The sequence below is a fragment of the Haliotis asinina genome, chromosome 7 (genome assembly GCF_037392515.1).
Source record: "Haliotis asinina isolate JCU_RB_2024 chromosome 7, JCU_Hal_asi_v2, whole genome shotgun sequence".
Lineage (NCBI taxonomy): Eukaryota > Metazoa > Mollusca > Gastropoda > Lepetellida > Haliotidae > Haliotis > Haliotis asinina.
In genome coordinates, this window is record NC_090286.1 from 43,143,933 (window position 1) to 43,165,707 (window position 21,775).

Sequence of the window (21,775 nt, forward strand, 5' to 3'; positions counted from 1 at the left end):
TTCTTAAACTCGACTGCTGTCTACAGTTGTCTTCAAGTGCGCATAGCATGCAGCGCAAATAAAACCTGGAACTGGTTACTGCACGCAACTGACATTCCCTCCTTATCGCACCTTGCAGATTTTTCATGAAAACAAAACAAAAAAACAAACAAACAAAAAGACAAATAATAACAAAAAAAAAAAAAAAAGAAGCAAGAAAACCCCACTAATCTTTGTAATGATAATGTGGAAGAAGATAACATATATGGTACCTCGTACCTCGTGGGCTATCTCTAATTATCTCTATTTCTATCTCTATCTAAAATTATCTCTAATTTTTCTACATTCTAATATTATTTATGAACTAAGAATGCCATACTGCAACCACAGGAATATCACGTTTTATGATAAAATATTGAAATACAAACAAGTACATTAACAAATTTGGGTTTTGAGTTACTGACCTAGTACTCATGAAAACATAAATTATAAACAAAATTTCCTTATGGTACAACACCTAAATGTACCATGATATGTCAATGGCTGAATCCGTGTTTGGCATCTGGTTGGAGTAAAATCCCAAATATATCCCACAAGCATTAGATGTGTAAAGATATGAAAGTGTGACATGAAAGTGGGAGTGTTGTGGAAAATGCATGACAGGGAAATATGAAAACGTTATTATTCCGTGTGTTTTGTATGTGTTGTTAAATACTTATCCACAGTATGTTAATTGCTTTACGCTATTTTGTTGATAATTATTTTTTCTTTTTGCTAAAAAACGTTTTTACGCAAATTTCACATGCCTCAGCAAGTGTATTTTCCTGTGTGAAGAATACTTGTATTAGAATGCATAGATTAAAACTCTATTTTCTCATCAGAAAGAAACATAAATTTGTAGATCATTGATACGTCTTTGATCGAAAAGAAATATATGTGGAGATCTGCACTGTTACAATATAACATACATTGTATTTGGGCATGGCAGATTTTACGGCAACGGCATAATATGCAAAGGGAAACCACTCCCATCTTGCGTAAAAAATAAGATTAGCTGCCATTGAGTTATTGAAAAGGTCATGGCCACTGCTAATCGCATGCAGACACCTTTCGTTACTATCCTTTCCTTGTTTATCAAAAAGGTATGGTGTTCATACTTTTTCCAACACTGAATCGGGTGAGAAATGTACTTTATGATATCGACTCGATAATGATGTTGTTCACTACCTCAAATAACGATATTTCAGACATTAAATCGATGTTGCATTCTCCGTGTTGTTGAAGTGTCGAGGCGAATCATACTGTTTTATGCAATATAAAAGCAATCCCCAAACGTAAACCTAATTATTTACGTGAAACTGACACCAACTTGAACGCCATTTTGCTACTGACTACAATGATCTTAGCTCCTTACAATTGGTTCCGACCAATTGTAAGTTTTGATTGTAACTTACAATGATCTTAGCCTACAATCGCATTGTGCAAGTGGATGGCGATTGTAGCCGGAGCCTAAGATCGCGATCTTAAGGATTTACAATAATTGTAGCTCTAAGATCGTTTTGTGCAAGTGGGCCATGTCTTATTTTAGGTAATGTTTTGCCATCTGTTTCTTTTCAACTTTAGTAAATAAATGTCTTGCATTTGCAGTATAGTTTTCATCTGCCGACTTTCTCTCTGATCAAGGGCTGAGTAGCTTAGTGGTTCATGTCACTAGGGTTGAGAAGCTCGTCACGCCGAAGACGCGGGTTTGATTCCCCACTTGGTTACAGTGTGTGAAGTCCATTTTTGGCGTCACCCGCCGTGATATTGCTGAAATAATGTTAATTGAAAGTTAAGTGGCGTAAAAGTAAACTCACATGTGAAATGCATCATTACATATAAACGTCCTGAAAGCTTGCACTTAACCAGGGAGCCCTATATAATATATTATCCCTTAACCAACAATGCTCAGTATGCACTCGTTTGAACTGAAGTCTGTTCTCTCTTAGTTTTCTCTCTCTCGCCCTCACTTAAACTATTAGGTTAATATGTTCAACGCAGATAGAAACTTGCTTTCATTTCCATGTTATCTCTGGGGATCGCAAAATTAACAGCAATGTTATCAAACTGACTCGTATGCAAAGTGTCTTGGGGTTGTTTGTTTCTTCTTTTTTAAAAAAAAAAGGCTGGTTCATTCGTGTATTCGCGAGTTTTGCTTTAGAAGGGAACTGGACAATTAATAGTCACTGTGATCCGTACTTGGCAATTTTTTGCGGCTTTGGACACGGATGTTTCGCGCCACCATATATACCTCGATAATTTGCATAACGCGCCAGCCATTTGCATAAGACACGACAATGCAGGGGCTTGTCTAGGCTTGTCCAACGTGGCTTTCGGAGACGTTTCGACCGAGTCCAAGAATGTTAGAGTGAACTTAACATATGTATGTATTGCTATTACGTAACACGTAATGTGCTGTGCAGGTGTGCGTGTAAAAGTTCGGGCGAATGCCGATTTTATATTGAGACATTGTTTACCGACTCCGAGCAGGCCATGGTATCCTTGTCTTTTCCCATAGCGCCAGGCAAAGTAACAACACTACAACACTACATCAATGGGGCGTTGTACTAAGAAGAGACGAACTATACAGAATCATCTTTGAACCGAATCACCTGATTTACATTTTTACCTAGTCTGTCATAGAGGCCATGAAGCAAGTATGTCCAAGAAACCCCACGCAAGTCTAGAAAATGTGGCAAGTGTAGATTTCCACAGCTTATGAAGAGCATTTGAAAGCACAACACGACAAAACAACACCACATAATAACAACTTACAAATCTACTACTCAACACCAAAAGGATATAATATTTTTTACTGTTACCCCATTGGGTTGCTTCTAAAATAGTCTGGGATACGGTTTTAAATCGCCATTGAGTCACTGAAGCACACAGAATATACTTTTCTTGCAAGAACGGGCAATATCTATTAGCAAAACGCCTCGTTAAAACTTGCTTAAATTTAACTGAGACCAAGAAGGCAGGCTGATACATTCAGCGTTTAATACAGGTAAGCGGGAAAAGAAAGATTTCGTTAATGTTTCATACCTAAGAACTGCAGTGATTCTTTGATTGTTTTATAACGTTTGTGTTTTTTTTGTCGTGTCCACTTTTTACGCGCAAGCTGCATTTTGTCCGACAATACACTTAGCACGAATAAACAGGAAATAAAATATGAGCCCGTTACAAAATAGCTGTTACGCCGCACTGTCCATGTTCCATCAAAGATAACGTAGGATTCTTTAAATACATTCGGTTTCAATGTGAAAGTTGTATACATGTACAGAGAGAATCGGGTATGAAACAGGGAATGGTCTCTAACAAAATCTGAAAACAAACGATAAAAAAATGTAGAGGTTAATATCCACAAGTTACAGGTTACAAATACAGAACAGCACGTATAAACACTGCCATACATCGCTGTCTCTGCCATTCTGCATTCAGGCCGGAAGAATATACTACAGTCGGACATAAGACATACACCATATGTTCGTGTGATGATGTCCTAAACTTATGTGAACACGAAATATAATTCGGTGTTGATTTACTGAGTATTCAACAAGGCTAACGCCTAGTCTCAGAATATACATATTTTAATTGTGAGAAATAAAGCCATTTAAAAGTGCAACGCTAAGTCTCTGAATGAATATAATTTTTGATAGCAACAAATAAAGTCAACTGAATTGAAAAGGAGTCCCTAGGAGACCAGCACCTCCAGACTTACTTCATTTAGGTCTGGGGCAGTGGGGTAGCCTGTTGCTGTCGTGGTTCGCTCGTCACGCCGAAGACCCGAGTTCGATTCCCCCATGTGCCTGTAATGTGTAAAGCACATTTCTAGTGTCTCCCGCCGTGATATTGCTGGAATATTACTAAACGTGGCGTAAACCGTACTCACTCATGTAATTAGGGCTTTAGTATTGCAGCGAAGGCCAGACTGTAGGGCAAAAAAAATGTGGTTCAGGGACTTTTTGACAAACTAGGTATAAAATCTACAGTAACGTTTTCATAAACGTTCCATTCGATCGTTTGTCAAATCCAGCTTTTGAATGCTTTCTTTCGCTCGGCAGTGTATTAATCGAATTTGGTTTCCACTTAATTTACTGTGTAAACCATCAAATTGTTTTCAGCTTATGAACTTTATTAAGTGCATGGTTAGGTACTTTCGATATTAACATTCCTGAAATATATGTACGGGGGAAATTATAACTTGTAATTTATTTATCTCAGTTGTTTACCGTGGCGTTTTGGTTCCTTGAAATTGTCTCATAGATTCGCGCCGTTATGACTTATATAAGTGATTACAGCTAACAGATCACGTTAATCACGTGTTTGTTATCTATTTCGCTTGTAACAATCAGCTATACAGGTCTAATTTCGTTTGTAAAATGCATCGTCTTTCTTTGTCGTACGACAGGTGCGACGATGCTTTACAACCAATGAAACTACTCGTGAGAAATAACGGCAACTCTTCCTGTCCAATCGTATACGAGATAACAAACCAGTTGCCGGTGAATCTCATAGTCGGGATCACAACTGAAGATGGCGGATAGCGAGAACTCGGTAGAAATGGAGGGACTTTTCCAGCCCCCAAACGAGCTCCAGAAAGATGCTCATGTTAAGAGCTTTGATCAGTATAAAGAAATGTACAAGAAGTCCGTTGAAGACCCCGAAGAATTTTGGAAGGAGATTGCAAAAGAATTTTATTGGAAGTCGCCCCCCACTGGCCGGTTTCTTGAGTACAACTTCGACTATACTCAAGGGCCCATATCCATCAAATGGATGGAAGGAGCGAAAACTAACATCTGCTACAACATGCTTGACAGAAACATCGAACGTGGTTTGGGAGACAAGATAGCATTTTATTGGTAAGACTGTCATACATGTTTTGTGTTAAGATGCATCTTTATATGAGAGCCGGCAAATGATCCAAGTGCTGACAAGCCCAGCCAAACTTGTGACGTCACTGTGCCTTTGACGTAATATGGTGGATGTTGACGCATCTACGATCTATTGCTGATATATTTAAAATTTATCACAACTGAACAAACAACTAGTTGCAGGTTGTTATGATGTTCTTGGTGTACGTTGCAACTGCTACAGAACAAGGTTTTCTTTGTTTATGTTATATCAAATAACAGCAGTGCATATGACTCCCACTCTGTCAACAAATAACATGGTAACATTAGTTAGTATCAAATGTTTCAAAGTATGTTTACTTTAATAGTTATCTGTTGACAGCTTAAATGCTAAAACAACAACAAGTTTTACAGTTAACCTAAACTATTTGCTTGCCCCAAATCACCAGTATTTTAGGTGTACATGTGCAACATGGATGCATTATGGACCCAAATAGGTAAACAATTTGTAAACTTTTGTGGTTATACATATGTGTCTAAATAATGTGATAACTTTGAAGGATATCGCTGTAAAATCTGATAATCTACTAGTCCAAACATACTCGTGGCACCAGACTTGTCCTTTGTTTGTTATAAGAGGTGAATGACAGGATTGGATATTCAGACTTGCTGACTGGGTTGACATGTGTCATTGTACATCTGAATTGAGTAGACTGATGCTCATACTGTTGATCACTGGGTTGTCTAGTCCAGACTCGAGTATGTAGACTGCAGGAATATTGCTGAATGGAGTGTTAACCAATGTTATTATAATTTATGGTTGCAGCATCTGAATGCAGTGTATAACAGCACTCACTCATTCACTCACTCTGCAGTCCTCCAAATCTTGCTGCTGGTGTATTTGACTGGACTGGTCTCATATCATTGTGGATAAGGTTTTGTCTTAGATGACCATAAATTTTTGGACTACCATGCCTATCAAATGAAACAAGAAGCTGCTTCACTCAAGGAAAATACCTAAGTGTTAAAAATTTGCAAACAACTATTGCTGAAACAATGATATATAGTCTCTTTTCACCATATTTGCAAACACTGAGTTCTGTTGTCATGCCTTTGGTAGCCAAGGAACTCAAGCCAGCATATTATCTAATGAAATCCATTCATATTTCAGGTTCATCAAGAGTTCACTGTTTAATGTATTCAGTTGGGACTATAGCTGAATAAGGTTGACGTAAGCCGGTCACATGGTCAGTGATATCCTTTGCTGTGATAACAGGCTTGTGACAGCTGTTGCCTTATCCAATCCACAGAGAGTTTTAAAGAAATCAATGTCCTGTTCAGATGTTTGAAGATAACGTAGGTTATATAACTGTGACCTGAATATAATAATTACCAGATCTGTCTGTCACAAAGTGACCATTGTGACATAAGATAAAAATAAACCAAAATATTTTTGAAGCAAATCAGGATTCCAGTTCCCCCAGATTCCATTCACAATGTTTATTATAATAAGAGTTCAGATACCAGTGGCACACTTAAGTAAGAGTCCAGTGTCCATTGGTCATCCTTAATAAGTTAAAAAGCACTTTTAAATATTTTGTCTCATGTGAACAGCTGATGCAGATTTATGTTCGTCCAATAGACTCAGTTTCAACCCCCCAGCCTAAAATCATTGCTTGACAGATCAAGATGTACCTGCTCGAGTGATGAATGACAATCATGTGTATGCAGCTTATATTGTATGGCACCTCCACTGACCTTGACCTCGCTGCTCTGTCTACAATGCCGTTCATATAGTGCCCCCGGCTAGTGTTGGTATATTGTCCACTGCGACAGTTAACAGTACTAAGTGCAGATCTGTATTGTACACATTTATCATGCTGGTTTCACTGAATGATGGATGAAGTGTTCACAGGGAGAGGTTGATATATTGAGTGTGCTTATGTACCTATTAAGCATGTTAAGGTACTAAGCAGCTGTCTAAACATGCTAAAAGGAGAAAGTTGTTTAGTTACTTTGGTAGTAAATTTACAAAATACTGTCATGTCTCCATGTTTCTATGTGGAAGAATTTACTGTGAACATGATTTAAGCATTCTTGATGTTGAATTTTGACTGGTTTGATCATTTTTACTCAGTATTTTGATAAGTTAAAGTCAATGGCTTAAGGGGTCATGGTCGATTGTCAGTGGCTTAAGGGGTCATGGTCGATTGTAACTAAGTTTTCAAAAGTAATAGTTTTATGTATTATTAGATTTATATATGATGTATGTGACAATGTAAGTTTTTTACCTTGAACAGGAGTCCTGACCGTAAATCTATATTTATCTTGAATGGCACCATAGCATTATCCATGACATAGCTGGTATCATGATCATGTTGCATCATGTTCAATGCTAGTAGTGTGCATTTGTTGAATACAGATTGACCAGTCATTTGGGCTGAAAGAAAGGTTTTGCTTACCTGGGAAATTATTGTTTTGAAAATAAAATAAAAAGTGAAAAATCCAAGGAAGCCTGACCATTTTCCTAACATGTATAGGAAACACAAAATCTGTTGCTCACACTATTATCCACTAGTTGTTCTGGCCCACATCTAGTTGAGGCTATGAGCTCAAAGCATGGGCTGTAACACTATTATCCTAGAACCTGGTTGCAGTAGTTTGTGTTAGCAAGTTCTCATGGTTTAGCAGAGTGCTCTTACATCTTTGTCATTTGGGATCCTGCCTTTCAGTTCAGTACATAATGGGGATAGGTCTATGGTTAAAGTACTGTGCTCTGTGACATGGAACGAAGTAGCTATTCATTTGAAGCCATCTGTCCTTTGTCAAACCTGTTTATAATGGTAGCTGTTTTGGTTTCTTGTTTTCATATACAGTTTGTATGTTTGTAAGTTGTATGACATTTGTTTGCATGGTTTAAGAGTGTTAAAAACAACTGTTAAACAGTTTCAGCCAACAGCATGAAAAACTTACTAAAATCAAATTGTTCAACATAGTCAAGTTTGTAGCTGAGAAGAGATATTTTTCAAAGACAAAATATAAATGAAGATGCCTGTACAATTTTGATCACTGAAATAGTTGACAGAAGAAAAACAACAGAGTTAAAATTATCATGTCTTATGGAATTGAATCGTATTGCAGTGATCTCTTTAACAAACTGCAAACCACTCCATCAAGATTTATAAAATAAAAGTTCAAAATTAATGAAACATGTCACACCTCTTATACTTATTTGAAATGACTTCCTGAATTTTAAGGTGGTGGGTGTCTAAAATGATCTTCTTCTTGAAATTGGAAATACTTTGTTTCAAAAGTGTGGGCATCATACCCACATGGCCCAAAGCGTATCTGGAGCAATAATCACACAGCATGAATACTCAAAACATTGGTGCATCCTGTAATCATACAATGTTACAGATATTTGTAGACTACTGTCATAAAGTATAAATACTGCGTCATGCGACTTTTAACAAGAAACGTATATTGCAAACCCAGAACTGATCTGTTACTGCACACACCACTAAAGCTATGACAATGGGCTGTACATACAATCTAAACTTGATATGCCCATTTTCCTACAGTATTCTTAAGCCTTTAGATGCAAACTGGTTTGAAACATTTTTTTTATAGAACTTCAACAATGATAGCACATTCCTGCATATATCCTAATAGACTCAGACTGTTGTTGATATGCTGTGTCAGGCTGACTGAACATGCTCACAGCCTGACTGTACTGCATATGTGAACAATTTAGAGCCCACACCAGTCCTTCTCATTTCACACAGGCCAATGATAATGAAGACACTGTGATCTCATGCACGCAGGTCTGAGTATTTGTAGCCTTAATAAAGTCCTGGTAAATTTACGTGCTTGGACTTTAGGTTGTGATGGGTCATCTTTGAGGCCTTATTTTGAAAAATATATTTATTATACATACAGGTGTTTCATGACACTAAGTTCATGTGACAAGTGGGCATGAAGCTGTGTTTTAATAAAATAATGCAGATTGCAAGCCTTTACATCAAGATACGTAGAGTTTTCTTAACATCAGAGCAAGTCACTTTTGTAAGGACTTTGCAGTCAGTTATCTGGGCAATGTGACTTTTTGTCACAAAGTTTAAACAACATGACAAGTCTTAGAATGAGTCAGTCTTTGTTTGAAGAACTGATCTGAATTGATCTGAGAGAACACCCTGTCAGCAACATTACCAGAGATTAATTTGTTTGAGGTATCTCAATGCTTGCAACAATTCACCAATAAATTATAATGTGTCACTTGCATATTTACAATACTTAATCATTGAGTGACATAGAATAGCAAGTACACCTTTTATGGCTTTAACAACTAACTCTCTCTATGACCATGAGAGTAATCAAGAAGGCCCTTACTTTGCTGATTGCGTTCTTCAAGGCAGTGTTCCCTTTCCACTTCTTACCCTTTGAGCTTTCAAATTAGTATTCTGGTTGCATGCATATATTGTGTTCAGGTTGATGTTCCCGTTTATCAGGCTGTTTGATCAGGGTGACCCAGCACAAAGCTATGAGAGGCTGGAGTATATTATATTTATGGAAAGACCAAGCTACTTAAGACTGGACTGTAATTATTATTGACACTGCATGCCTGTGTGTGGTACAAGGATTAAAGATAACTTAAGTCTGTCCCCTGCCTTCGTGTTGTGTTTGTATAAGGTGCCTTCTTGTCCAGTCACATTCAAGCAAACATTGCTACACTGAGATATGCAAGGACATGTTTTGTTCTTGTTTGCAGACATATTTTTGTTCTAGTTGTTGAGTTTTCAAACAGTAATATTCTTCCAAAAAAAAAGTAAATCATTAAATTTGAAAGAAGCTTAGGTCTTGTACATGTGTTAGTGGTTTGACACATGATTATAAATTTTTATGAAAAATATTGTGAATTGAATCTTTTGACACCTAATTTATTCCCTGGATTTGTGAACCATGAATTTGTTAATTTCATGCACATGAGATTTAGCCCTCTGTGGTTTTGGATGATTGGCCCAGTAACAATTTGTCAGATAGCCAGATAGGGTCAACTTGTTTTTGTCAGCATGCTCAGTTTGTGTTATTGACATGTTTAAACCCTGTGCTTGAATTCACATGCAACATTGTACTCTCTTAAGGAATATTATTCCAGTACTGAATAGCAGTTTCTTACCTTTGTTAATTGTTTGATTGCCAAAGGACAGTTTTAATTCTGTGTACACCTAATAGCATACATATTGACTACTGATAGCATGTATATTGACTACTGATAGCATACATATTGACTACTGGTCTAGTAGGAGGACACTAACATGGACAGGCTATAAGAATACTTCCTACTTGCATAGATAATTTATGACAATTTAGATCAAACAATGAGGTTGCATTTTTTTGTGAGACATTGTTGGTGACCTCTCATATCTCGTCAGTGGTCTTTGTAAAAAATAGGAATCTAAAATTGAAAACGGCTTCTTTAACAGTGCAAATACCAGGGAAGGGGGGGGGGGGATGCTACTCTTCTTGTTTTGAAGACTAATTAAGGAAGAAAATATAACCTTAGATGATGATGATGATGATGATGATGATGATGATGATGATGATGATGCAAGAGACCTGGTTCAGTATGGTGAGATATTCCCTTGACATTTTCATTTGATAATACACTCCAGTATGCAACTGTTATCTTGACTGTGATGTCATGTTATCTTTGCTGCTGCAGTCCTCCACATAAGCCCCCATTGATAACGTGCAGGTCACCACTGTCCAATGAAACTGCTGTTGGTGCAGATGGCAGGAATATGATTACGGACCCAGCTTACTATGCGTATATTTTAAAATCATGATTTGATTGCTTAAAATTGTCAGTGACTGTCTTGGAAGAGAAACTTTTAAGTTGTCGCATCGTTTTTGCTGAATATTTGTAGAGGTTTTGTGAAGGTCACATGCAATGTATGCATGCATAGTGAATAGGTCCTTGGAGCTTGAAACACTATGCCTGCCTGGAGTATGAGGTTGTGAACAGTAGTCTAATCTAGGTTGGGTACACAAACAAGTAAATAATCTACTTGTTGCATAAAAAAACCCATGTGACTCAAAAAGAAAACTCAATGACTTGTTAATTGACACCTATATGTCAGCCTGCCTGTCTGCGAAAGACAATATGCAATGCTCAACTTCAATCATTGACCACTTGAAATTTGAAATTAACACCTATCGGGTTTATAAGCCAAAAACAAAGAGCCGGCTAAGCGTATTGGCAAATGAACCAGTGGCCAGTGAAAAGGTTTCATTACACTTGAGTGCACACCCACTGGCTCTGACTGGGTTCGGTATCGCAGCTGCTTCGTTTCGGGAGAGGTAAACCGAAGTACAAAATATTGCACTTTGATTTGCGATTATACACTCATAATTTTCTTTTTTTTTGTTATTTCTTGATCAGCAATGCATTTTATATATCATGAATAGGTGATAACTGTGTTTTAATTATGGTTGATTTTTTGGTTGCATGTGACCTTTAACAAAGCATAGGATATGACTAGTGTTGTGAGTGGCATTTAGATGATGACCCTTAACATTGCTATGAACAATACAGTAATTATTCCTTGTACATCAGTGAAATGTGATGAAGTGTGTACATTAAATCTGGACAAGCAGTTTATTAGACTTGTCGGTCTAGCTGTATGGCGAATTTAGGCGAATTTTGCACTCTGTTGTTAATGTTGTACATGCAGGACATATTGGCGGAAACGAACTTATCAAGACATCTTCTAATGACATCAGACTTCTGTGATACTATGGTGTTGATATGCAGGTTAAAGTAATACTGAAATTTCCAGTCCTATAGTTATAACATCATGATGCAACTTAACTTGAAAAATTAACTACTGATGCTGGTTTGAATAGTCAAAATGTACGAGCATGATACGAACACATGTCAGAGGGTGTATACTGAGTACTCGATGTACACTGTTGGATGTCCAACTAAGGTATTTGTTGAAATTTGTAAGATGAGACAATATCTGAGAAAGTTTGGAATCTAGAGTTATTACCCTTGGATCTGCTGGTTCTGATGTCATGGGATTTCCCCAAAGGTGTTACCTTTCGGGCATTCAAAGTTTCCTGGCCAGTGCATTTGCTGCAGACAATGATATGAGGAGGAACCAGTTTTATGGACTGTCGACGTCTTTACTGCAATGGATGCAAAGTAGCAGTGTAGATGTCAATATCAGTATTAGGCTACCTCACCTCACCTCACCTCACCTCACCTCACCTCACCTCACCTCACCTCACCTCACCTCACCTCACCTCACCTCACCTCACCTCACCTCACCCCACCCCACCCCACCCCACCCCACCCCACCAATATCAGACAAGTAATGATATTTTGTATACATTGAAATACGTGCGTTTAGTTTTATGTCGGCCTCTATAGTGTGTAAATAACCAAGTCTGGATCAGACAGTCTAGTGAAAAATAGCATGAACACCAATCCATGCAATTGGGATATGGTGTCCACCAAGTAAGTGAGTCTGACCAAACGATCCTGTTAGACGACTTTTATGACAAGCATGGATTACTGAAGATCAATTCTAACCCAGACCTTCATGGGTCCCATTGCAATAAAGAGGTTATCAATTCATCTGTTATTCCTCCTCCTCATGTCAACTTTCAGAAATTACACAGTAGTATTACTATAATGCTGACATTCAAAAGGTAAGGTCACCTCACCTCACCTCAACTCACCTGTTAACTGCCCAACTCAATAATCCTGTAATTCCAAGTCATTGTTTTTTTCAGGGAAGGGAATGACCCAAATGACCATGGTAAAATAACCTACAAGGAACTGCTGCAGCAGGTATGCAAGTTTGCCAACGTTCTCAAGGCTCAGGGTAAGTATAACAGCTACAACTGATCTTAAGAGACGTTTCTCTCCGTTTCAAAATGACTTTTAACTTCTAACCATGCTAAGATGTACACATTTTGTGGGAATAGTACTGAACATGGAAAGCACGGAAATGGGCAGCTTAAAAAAGGGTACTTAGCAAAATGCAGGGTAGTTTTTAGTAGACATTGCCAAAGGGAGAATCGAGTATCCAGTATCAAACTTCAAATGAAATCGAATCGATTTGAGATCTGGGTGAATGGTTGCATAAAAAGTTCATGAAATAAGATAACATGATTTGATCAGATTAGTTTTCTTGTAATGATATAAATCATCAAAACCCAAACCCAAGCTTTATAACTGTATACTGAGCAGCAAGTACAATTTCTATTGTACCAGTTCAATAAGTTTGTTACCTAAAGCTGCAAGTAGGTCACTTTTCCATTAATTTTTACCCTGGTCCCCATTAAAAACCAGTCTTAGTGTTAAGTCTGTTGTAAGCCTATGACAAAGTTTAGGAGTTACAATCATCTTTATGCAAAAATAGCTTTGTGCACCAGAACCCCAGTGTTGTTTTCACGGTATCAAGTTTTCTGGTTTCTATAACAACTCAATTATAGAAATAGTGTTTTTCCTTTGCATTGTTAATATTGAAGTGACATGACTGATATAAGTGGCAGCATGACTAAAATTATAAAAATAAACCAAAATATCTGTCATTTAATGCAAAATGCAATAAATGTGACGAGCTGAAATGATTAAAAAGCAGCTGCTTGATATAGCTTGATTATCTCCCTTGATAATAGTCAGTAATTCTGTGTAGTAAGTTTTGATTCTAGTCGCAAAATGGTGCAACCAACAAACATGTTGGAACATGAAGCTTTGTGGGGGAAAACAACATTCACTTGGATGCTTTTTGATGTGATGCAATGTTTTTATTAAGATTGCACTATTATAATGCTAATAAATGATGGTATTTTCCAGGAATAAAGAAAGGGGATCGTGTGGCAATCTACATGCCGATGATCATCGAGCTGACGATAGCCATGTTGGCTTGTGCCAGGATAGGAGCCATTCATTCCATTGTGGTATGACCTCCTGATGCTTGTAAATTCACTCCGTCCACTTAACACTGTTCAGTGCCTTCTGGTTTCATCAAATGGCAATGCTTCTGTTTGTACCTCTCAGTTTTAGTTTTAGCTTGAGCACTAGCCATTTTGTTTCACGTTTCTTCTTTCTCACCATGCTTACCTGGCTTTTATAGCTTTGTTATGTTTTTGTTGCACGTAGTTATGTAAACAAAACAGCTGTGTTTCTGGTTACCATAACAACTAGGGTAGTCATTATTAACTGATAAACTGGTACAGAGGAAAATTAATGTCTAATGAAGTGATGCATGATAATCTTTCAATTGCTGGGCCAATATCACATGTATCCATTCGTAAAAAATCATACCAAGACAACACTAATGGTATTGATGCATTTCATTGCAATTTGGGTACAAATATGTAATTTCTTTAAAATATCCCGTTTGCACAATTGATCTAAAATATCATCTATTGTATGGAATCATTGAAGCAGTAAGTTTGATAGATTCAAAAGACAAATTCAAATATATTCTGTGAAGACCTTGTCACTAGGAACTCATTGGGGTTTGTCACTCTGTCATAAAGTTTTTGTTGCCTTAAGGATTAATTCATTATAAGATAAATTGTAAATTGTCTTAGTTTAGTAATATTTTTTTAAAGTCATTAGTTGATGAATTCAGAGCACCAGGTCAGCTTTTGGTTATTTCATTATTTTACCTGTGGCTTTCATTTTTTGTAAGGCATTCATAATTTTTGTTGTTCATAATAGTGCTAAATATTGTTTTGAATTTTTATATGGAAATAGATTTGAAAGCGAATGTAATCATGGTAATGAAAATGACTTCACTCATGGTTTGGAACACAATATTGGGGTCGAGTGGTTTATGCATTTGCTTCTCATGCTGAAGACCGGGATTTTCATTCCACACATGGGTTCAGTGTGTCAAGCCCATTTCTAGTTTTCCCGGTTGCAATATTGGTGGAATATTGCTAAAAGTGGCATAAAACCCAACTCACTCACTCACACAACATGTGAAACCTATTTCTGGTGTCCCCCGTGGTGATATTGTTGAGGATATTGCTAAAATGGTGTAAAACCGTACTCTCTCACTAAGACTCAATATCACTATTATCAGTTGACATTTCTCGGACTTGGACATGGGTTTAGTCTTGGTATTGACAAAGGTTCCACAAGGGAATGTATAGATGTACCTGTTATAGAAATACTTCTGGTCAATGTGGATCTTAAAACTTAGCAAATATGTGCCTTTCAAGACTTGTTTTAATGTTGCCAGTTTAATTTAGATGTCACGCATTTCTTCTAAATTTTGAGTAGTCATGATTTATTGGTCAAGGAAAAAGTACCATGTGTCTATGAGTTGGCTGTGTGGTGAAATGTAAGATATTTTCACAGACTCAGGGTAGTTACAGAACAAGCATCAATAACATCATCCATGTGAAAGCTGTCTTGATATGTTTATGTGTCAGCCTGTGCAGTTGTTAGTTATTGATTGTGTTGATTTGCCAGCTGTTGTCCTGCTGTAATGAGTCTAATAATGTATGTCCGTCAGATGAAATGGCCGATGATTGAACTCTGAATACAGAAAATACAATTATTTGTTGTATATATTCTGCTTCAGCATAGTCTTTCATTTGATGGGAAATTTCCAATTGAAATTCTTCTTGAGAATCATATTTAGTATTTATCTAAATAACAGCACAGCATTTTCATGTTTACCTGTCATATCTTTAGTGCAAACAACCAGTGAACCAAACCATGGTGAAGTATTTGTGTATTTCATTTAAAATGTTGTCATTATTGCAGTTATAATAGCATACTTGAAATATCTTCTTATCTCTTGAAACGTCTACAGACAAGGATGATTGCTTGGAGAGGATATCAGACATTTTTTTTGTTATAGATTTTTCACCAAATATCAATTGTATGTTAACATGAAACATTTCCATAATTTGTTGCGCTCAAACAAAAATGTTTTGGTGACTGGTTTAGAATTCTTACCTATGCCAGCTAAATGGGGCAGTTTAAAGGATTGGTTGGTTAGGCTGTGTCACGTGTTTGATGGCATGTCATGCAGTCAGCGTTGATCAATACTCATTTCATCAATCACTGGATTGTCTGGTCCACCTTCAATAAATACAGATCATAATCCAGAGGGAATTTGAAGTTGACATTAAAGAAAGAAAGCAAAACTCTCAGGAGAGATTGAAATACATGTACATATCCTCGTTAAGAGCTGAGTCATGTACCTTTCTGTGTTTTTTATCTTTTGTGCTATGTTGTATCATGCTTTAATCTGCTCTTTCTATTTTTCCACTGTTCTCTGTCTACTAACCAGCACACTCTCGTCTTGCTTAGTTTGCAGGGTACTCTGACCTTGCCGTCACTCAGCGCCTCCACAGCTCCAACGCTAACATTATCATCCTTGCAGGTTTGACTCTCACGGACAAATATACCATGGGATCAAAGATGCTCTTTTCTACAAAAATAGTTACTTTTGCTTTATATGTTACTGAGAGTATAATCATGACAATCAGTTCATCATGTATGTGTGGTCAACATGGCCGTAGGATTTGTAAGTAATCCCCCTGGACCAGCAATGGGTAGAAAGTGGCTCAGTGGTTATGCTATTGTCAGCTTGCTGTGAACTGTCGAGGTTTAGTTCCCTGCATGGTTGCAATTTGTGGTCCCTAAGGTATAGACTGCTAGAATGTTCAGAAAGTTTATCCCCTTAGTTACACATGGCTTGGGTGGTCAGGCTTGGTGATTGGTTGATTGTAACATCAACCACTGGATTATTTTCTTTAGGTTGGATTTTTTACAGACAGGAGTATAGAATATTATTGGAACAGTGTTGATCACACTGAGTGTGACTAATAACAACAAACAAAATGGAATTTTCTTGGTTAAGAAATAACAAAGTGACACTGAATCTGATGTACCAAGCTGCATTCTGATGTTGGCGATACGACAGTTATACCATGCAGCCGTGGTATATTTATCTAAGTCTATTCAAAAGCTATTATTCTACCCCAAGCATGTAGCAGATATGTCTCATTGGAATTTATGAGTCCCTAATTCATCTTAATATGTTTAATTAATGATATGCTTTCTGACTTTGTAGAGGTAACCAGTCTTTCACAGATATGGCACATCAAACCACCAGAGGAAGTAACCTCTATCTGTATTACTGACGAGGGGAAGTTATATGTTAAAATAGAAGAATACACAGCAGTCAGTTCTCAGTTAACAGAACTTGCAGCCAAGAATGATAATACACTCAATTCTATTTAACCTTTTTACTGGTTTTGCTGTATCTCATGGGTTCTGATAGGGGGTCAGTTTGCTTTTAGACCACTTTTAGCAATATTCCAGCAATATCATGGCGGGAGACATCAGAAATAGGCTTCACGTATTGTACCCATGTGTGGAATCATGATGTCTGCTTTCATGATGAGTGAACACCTTAACCACAATGTGTTGTCATTTCAGTGTCCAACATTTCGTACAGATTTTATACTGCAAGCTATGAATAATATATTGTCAGTATGTAGCTGTGTATCAGAGAAAGAGCTATTGATGTGTCCATTGATTAGTGTCGTGAGCTTGGATCAGTTGGGATGTGGGGATGTTTGATCTAGACCATCTCTGTGGTTTATATTTGACCTCACATCTGGAGTAAACATCTTTTGTGCCTGTGAGCTACTTGATATTGGTATCTCTTACCTGTTTTTAACCAAATTCCCACATGGGTACAATGTGAAGCCCATTTCTGATGACTCCTGTCGTGATATTGCTGGAAAATTTGCTAAAAGTGGCATAAAACTAAAAATTCACTCACTCACTGTTTTTAGCATTAATATGCTGTTTGTAACATGGTGCATACATACTGTCCCCCTCATCTTTGTAACCGTAAGAATCTAGATGAAAATGGCACTAAATATATTAAAACAGAAGTTAATGAAAAAATTGTGTTTTCTTTTTAAACTGTTAGCAAGACCAGAAAAGGTGAGGATTTGAAATGCTGAAGTTTATGTTATTACAAAAATAGAATATCTTAGGATTTGAAATTTAAGAAAACATTTTACCCATGAGAAAGCCATCTTAGATAGGATGCATTTTCATCACTCATGGTGGCTGAGTGGGTTAAATCTCTGACTTTGTGTACTGGCGATTAGGTGCCTGGAACTGAAAGTGTTTGTTTGAATCCTGGATTCGACTCAACCAGACAAGAGTGCTAGAATCCATACTTTAATGAGCAACTGTAATCCCAAATATAACATATGTTACATCTGACCACTTTCTAAATGACTTTGTGTAATGATATCTGATTACATTCTGCCTAATACTGTGGCAGAATGTTCATCTCTAGGACCCACAGCCACGTATCACTGCTGCCCAAATAACATTATGTTATGAGACCCGTGAAGGTCCCGGGGTAGAATAGGCCTTCAGCAACCCATACTTGCCATAAAAGGCGACTATGCTTGTCGTAGGCAGGCTCGCAGACTTGGTTAACACAATTGCGCAGATCAATGCTCATGTTGTTGATCACTGGATTGTCTGGTCCAGACTCGATTATTTACAGACTGCCGCGATATAGCTGGAATATTGCTAAGTGCGGCGCAAAACTAAACTCACTCACTACGTTGTGTGATAATTCCTTCTTCCTGGGGATAGGTGGCAGTGGTTTGGCCTATACCAGGTAAAGAGTTAGACTCCCCACATGGGTACAATGTGTCAAGCCCATTTCTGGTTTCTCCATCGTCATATTGCTGGAATATTGCTCACAGTGGCTTAAAACCAAACTTACTCACTCACTCCTTGGGACGGCCTCTCTCACACAATTCCCAAACATCACATGATTCCCTAACCATTTTGTTTTGCATGCTGCATGTCATATGATAGATAACTCTTAGACTATGTCTGACCCTTCCTTATCCTGATTAACTTGTTTCACTCAGCTGTATTGCTTGTGTTTTAATTGAAGGCATATTAATGTAAATGTTCATTTATGACTTTGTAAGAATAGTGTTTCTTGTAAATCTTTCTCGTCTATCCTGTTTGGCTGTTATAATCATCTGTGCAAAAGTTTTGCAACTATTGTCACTCAAGAAAACTCAGAGTCACAGCATGATATGTATGTGGATTAAATTACTCTGATGATTGTTTCTTTTTGTTAACACTAACTGATAGTTCAGAATATTTGTAGAAAATTAATTATGAATTTGTTAACGTTTTGTATTGCATAGATCATCTGTTGATTTATTTATGGTGTGTGAAGTCTTAATGTTAATTTTATTGATTCATCAGTGTGTTATTAATTTGTTGTAGTTCGCTGGATATTCCTCGGAGTCGTTAGCAGACAGAATCATAGACGCCAAATGTTTAGCAGTTATGACTGCAGGTCTGTCTTCTAGTTGCATTGGGACTTATTCCCCTTCAGTGACAATGACCTATTTAAAAAATTATGCCCTAAAAGAAATTGGACAGAATTCAAGTAATCAATATCATGTTCATTTCAGGATATTAGTACTGAATGCAGGCATGTTAGTTAGTTAATGGTCATGTTAGTTACAAGGGCTGGATAGTGTAATAACTGAATACATTAATACACAAATGTTTAAATCTATTGCTCCACATGTGAAAAGAAGTCTTTTTGGACTTATAAAAAATGTGAGAAATTTTATGGATATATTTTGAGATATTTTTGTTCATGGATATATCCTGACCAAATTGCATGAAGTGTCAGTAACATGTCCAGGGTGAAAATATACAAATTCCCATTTCCTATACCTGTACTTACATGAGATTGAAATGGCCTGTGCAACCCTGATAACAGGTCTAGTAAAACTGATGAGGCTTACTTTTATACCATTGCATTGTGTGGAAAGTTAAAATATCTCTGAAATAAAGACATTAAAAATTGACTAAAATGCCCATTTCTCTTAAATTGATAATGGCAAAACTGCATAGGCTAATAATTATGACGTCAATAACGTGTTAAACAAAGTCCCTGTTGTAAATAAATTGATAGATATCCTCATAATAATTGAATAAAGTCTATAATAATATTTTGTCACCATTATATGAAACTCCTTGAATATTCCTCATTGTCATGACAGTCATTGAGTGAATAATGAATTGCATATTTTATGTTCCACAAAAACATAGATCATATTCTCTATGCAGTGGTAATAATTACATCTTTTCCTTTTATGTATTTATGTATATATATATTATTTCATTTTTAATATGTTCCTGGCATTTCATAAACAGGTAACATTATTGTGAAAACATACTGCTCAAAAGAAGTTGACAATGTCACAGTTTTTTTTTATTTCATACAACTGTTACTATACTTAATCTGTCATGGCTATTTTCATGTATCAGCTATAATCAGTGAAAATATCAGTGTTTGTAAACATCTTTTGAGTGGTATGTGACAATGATTTGCATGGTTAGCAAAGCACTTTATCACAGGATACATTTTAAGTAGTAAATATTGTGATGAAAAAAACATCAGATGGGTAGATGCTGATAGGAAGGAAGGTGATAAATGCTGCTTTGACATGCTTTATTAGAGGAACACGTAGTATGGCTGAAGGTGCAGGGCTGGTATTGGTGTATTTATTTGTGCGTATGAGGCATTGCTTTGTGGTCTTTAGAAAGATTGTCATGATTATAATTAGCATCTGTTCAAAATTATGATGGATACACAAGTTAGTATGATTATTGATCTACCTCTCTGGGGATAGTGTGTATCATGGAAAGCATCTGATATTGTTATTTTGTATTTGACTGTAAGTTATAGAGTGATGGAAATAATTGGGTTATCAGTTCATTAAAGTTGAAATATTTGTCTTTTTACACCAGTTTCAAGTCTTTGAATGTCATTTAGAAGTGAAAATACATAAGAATGAAGATTTTTATGGATATCAACTTCTTTATGAGAGAACACAACGTTTCGGAGTTAATGCTTACTCCTTCATCAGGTGATTGAGAAAGGGATACAGAGGTGTATTTATATGTACAGGTAAAACAATAACAAAGTAACAAGTGGAATGAGTTAACGAAAGCTAGTATAAACAAGCACTGATAGGAAGCCGATAGTTAAGAAAACAATGATGGAAGCCAATGGTAATGCATTACAGTTGATAGGATATGTTTACATAACATGATTGGGGATAAGGATGGAAGCCAATGGTGATACATTACGCATGATAGGATGATGTACATAACACACGATAGGGGGTGAGCATGTTTACATGAGGGTTGGTGATGTACAAACACAAGTATGTACTCGGGTAGATAGGCTATACATGAATTACATAGATAGAATGTACACAGGTAGATGAGATTAATTTATCAATAAGTCCCAGGCACTTGGTAGGTACACTCCTTGGTCGCGGTTGATGGCTGGTTTCTGTCTCCGGATCTTGATGGCCTCTTGCAGTTTCCTTTGGCGCCAGTTGTTGTTGTTGGTAGATAGTATCCTAGTGTCCTCCCATCGAATTGAGTGTTCAGGGTTCTTGAGAATGTGTTCAGAGATGGCCGATTTCTGGTCGAGTTTCCTGACTGAGGTCTGATGTTCCTTCATTCTGTTGTTGATTGGTCTCAGCGTTTCTCCAATGTATAGGTCGCCACAGTTGCAAGGGATCTGGTAGATGCATCCTCTCGGGTTAGGGTGTTCACAGCTGGGTCCTTTACCGTTGGCTTTTAGGTAGGTCTTGATGGTCTTGCCACTGGAGAAGGTGACATCGATGCTGGCTTTGGTCTTGATGAGGCGTGATATTTGATGACTGATGGGGCCAAGGTAGGGTATGGTTACTCTGATGGGTGATGGAGAAGGTTTGGGGCGGGGTTCTCGGTCCTTAAGGGTCTTGTTGATGGTGGCTGTGACGAGCTGGGG

The 21,775-nt window shown here is 37.1% G+C and overlaps 1 protein-coding gene across 1 annotated transcript in view; it reads left to right on the forward strand.

Annotated features, from left to right (window-relative positions):
* The first annotated feature begins 4,538 nt into the window (after positions 1–4,538).
* LOC137290865 (acetyl-coenzyme A synthetase, cytoplasmic-like) overlaps positions 4,539–21,775 on the forward strand; it is a 34,655-nt gene continuing 17,418 nt past the window's right edge. The window contains exons 1-4 of the mRNA XM_067822028.1: positions 4,539–4,880; positions 12,672–12,763; positions 13,741–13,844; positions 19,198–19,270. Coding sequence (XP_067678129.1) covers positions 4,555–4,880; positions 12,672–12,763; positions 13,741–13,844; positions 19,198–19,270 — 595 coding nt within the window. The 5' untranslated portion in view covers positions 4,539–4,554. The remainder of the gene's footprint in view (positions 4,881–12,671; positions 12,764–13,740; positions 13,845–19,197; positions 19,271–21,775) is intronic.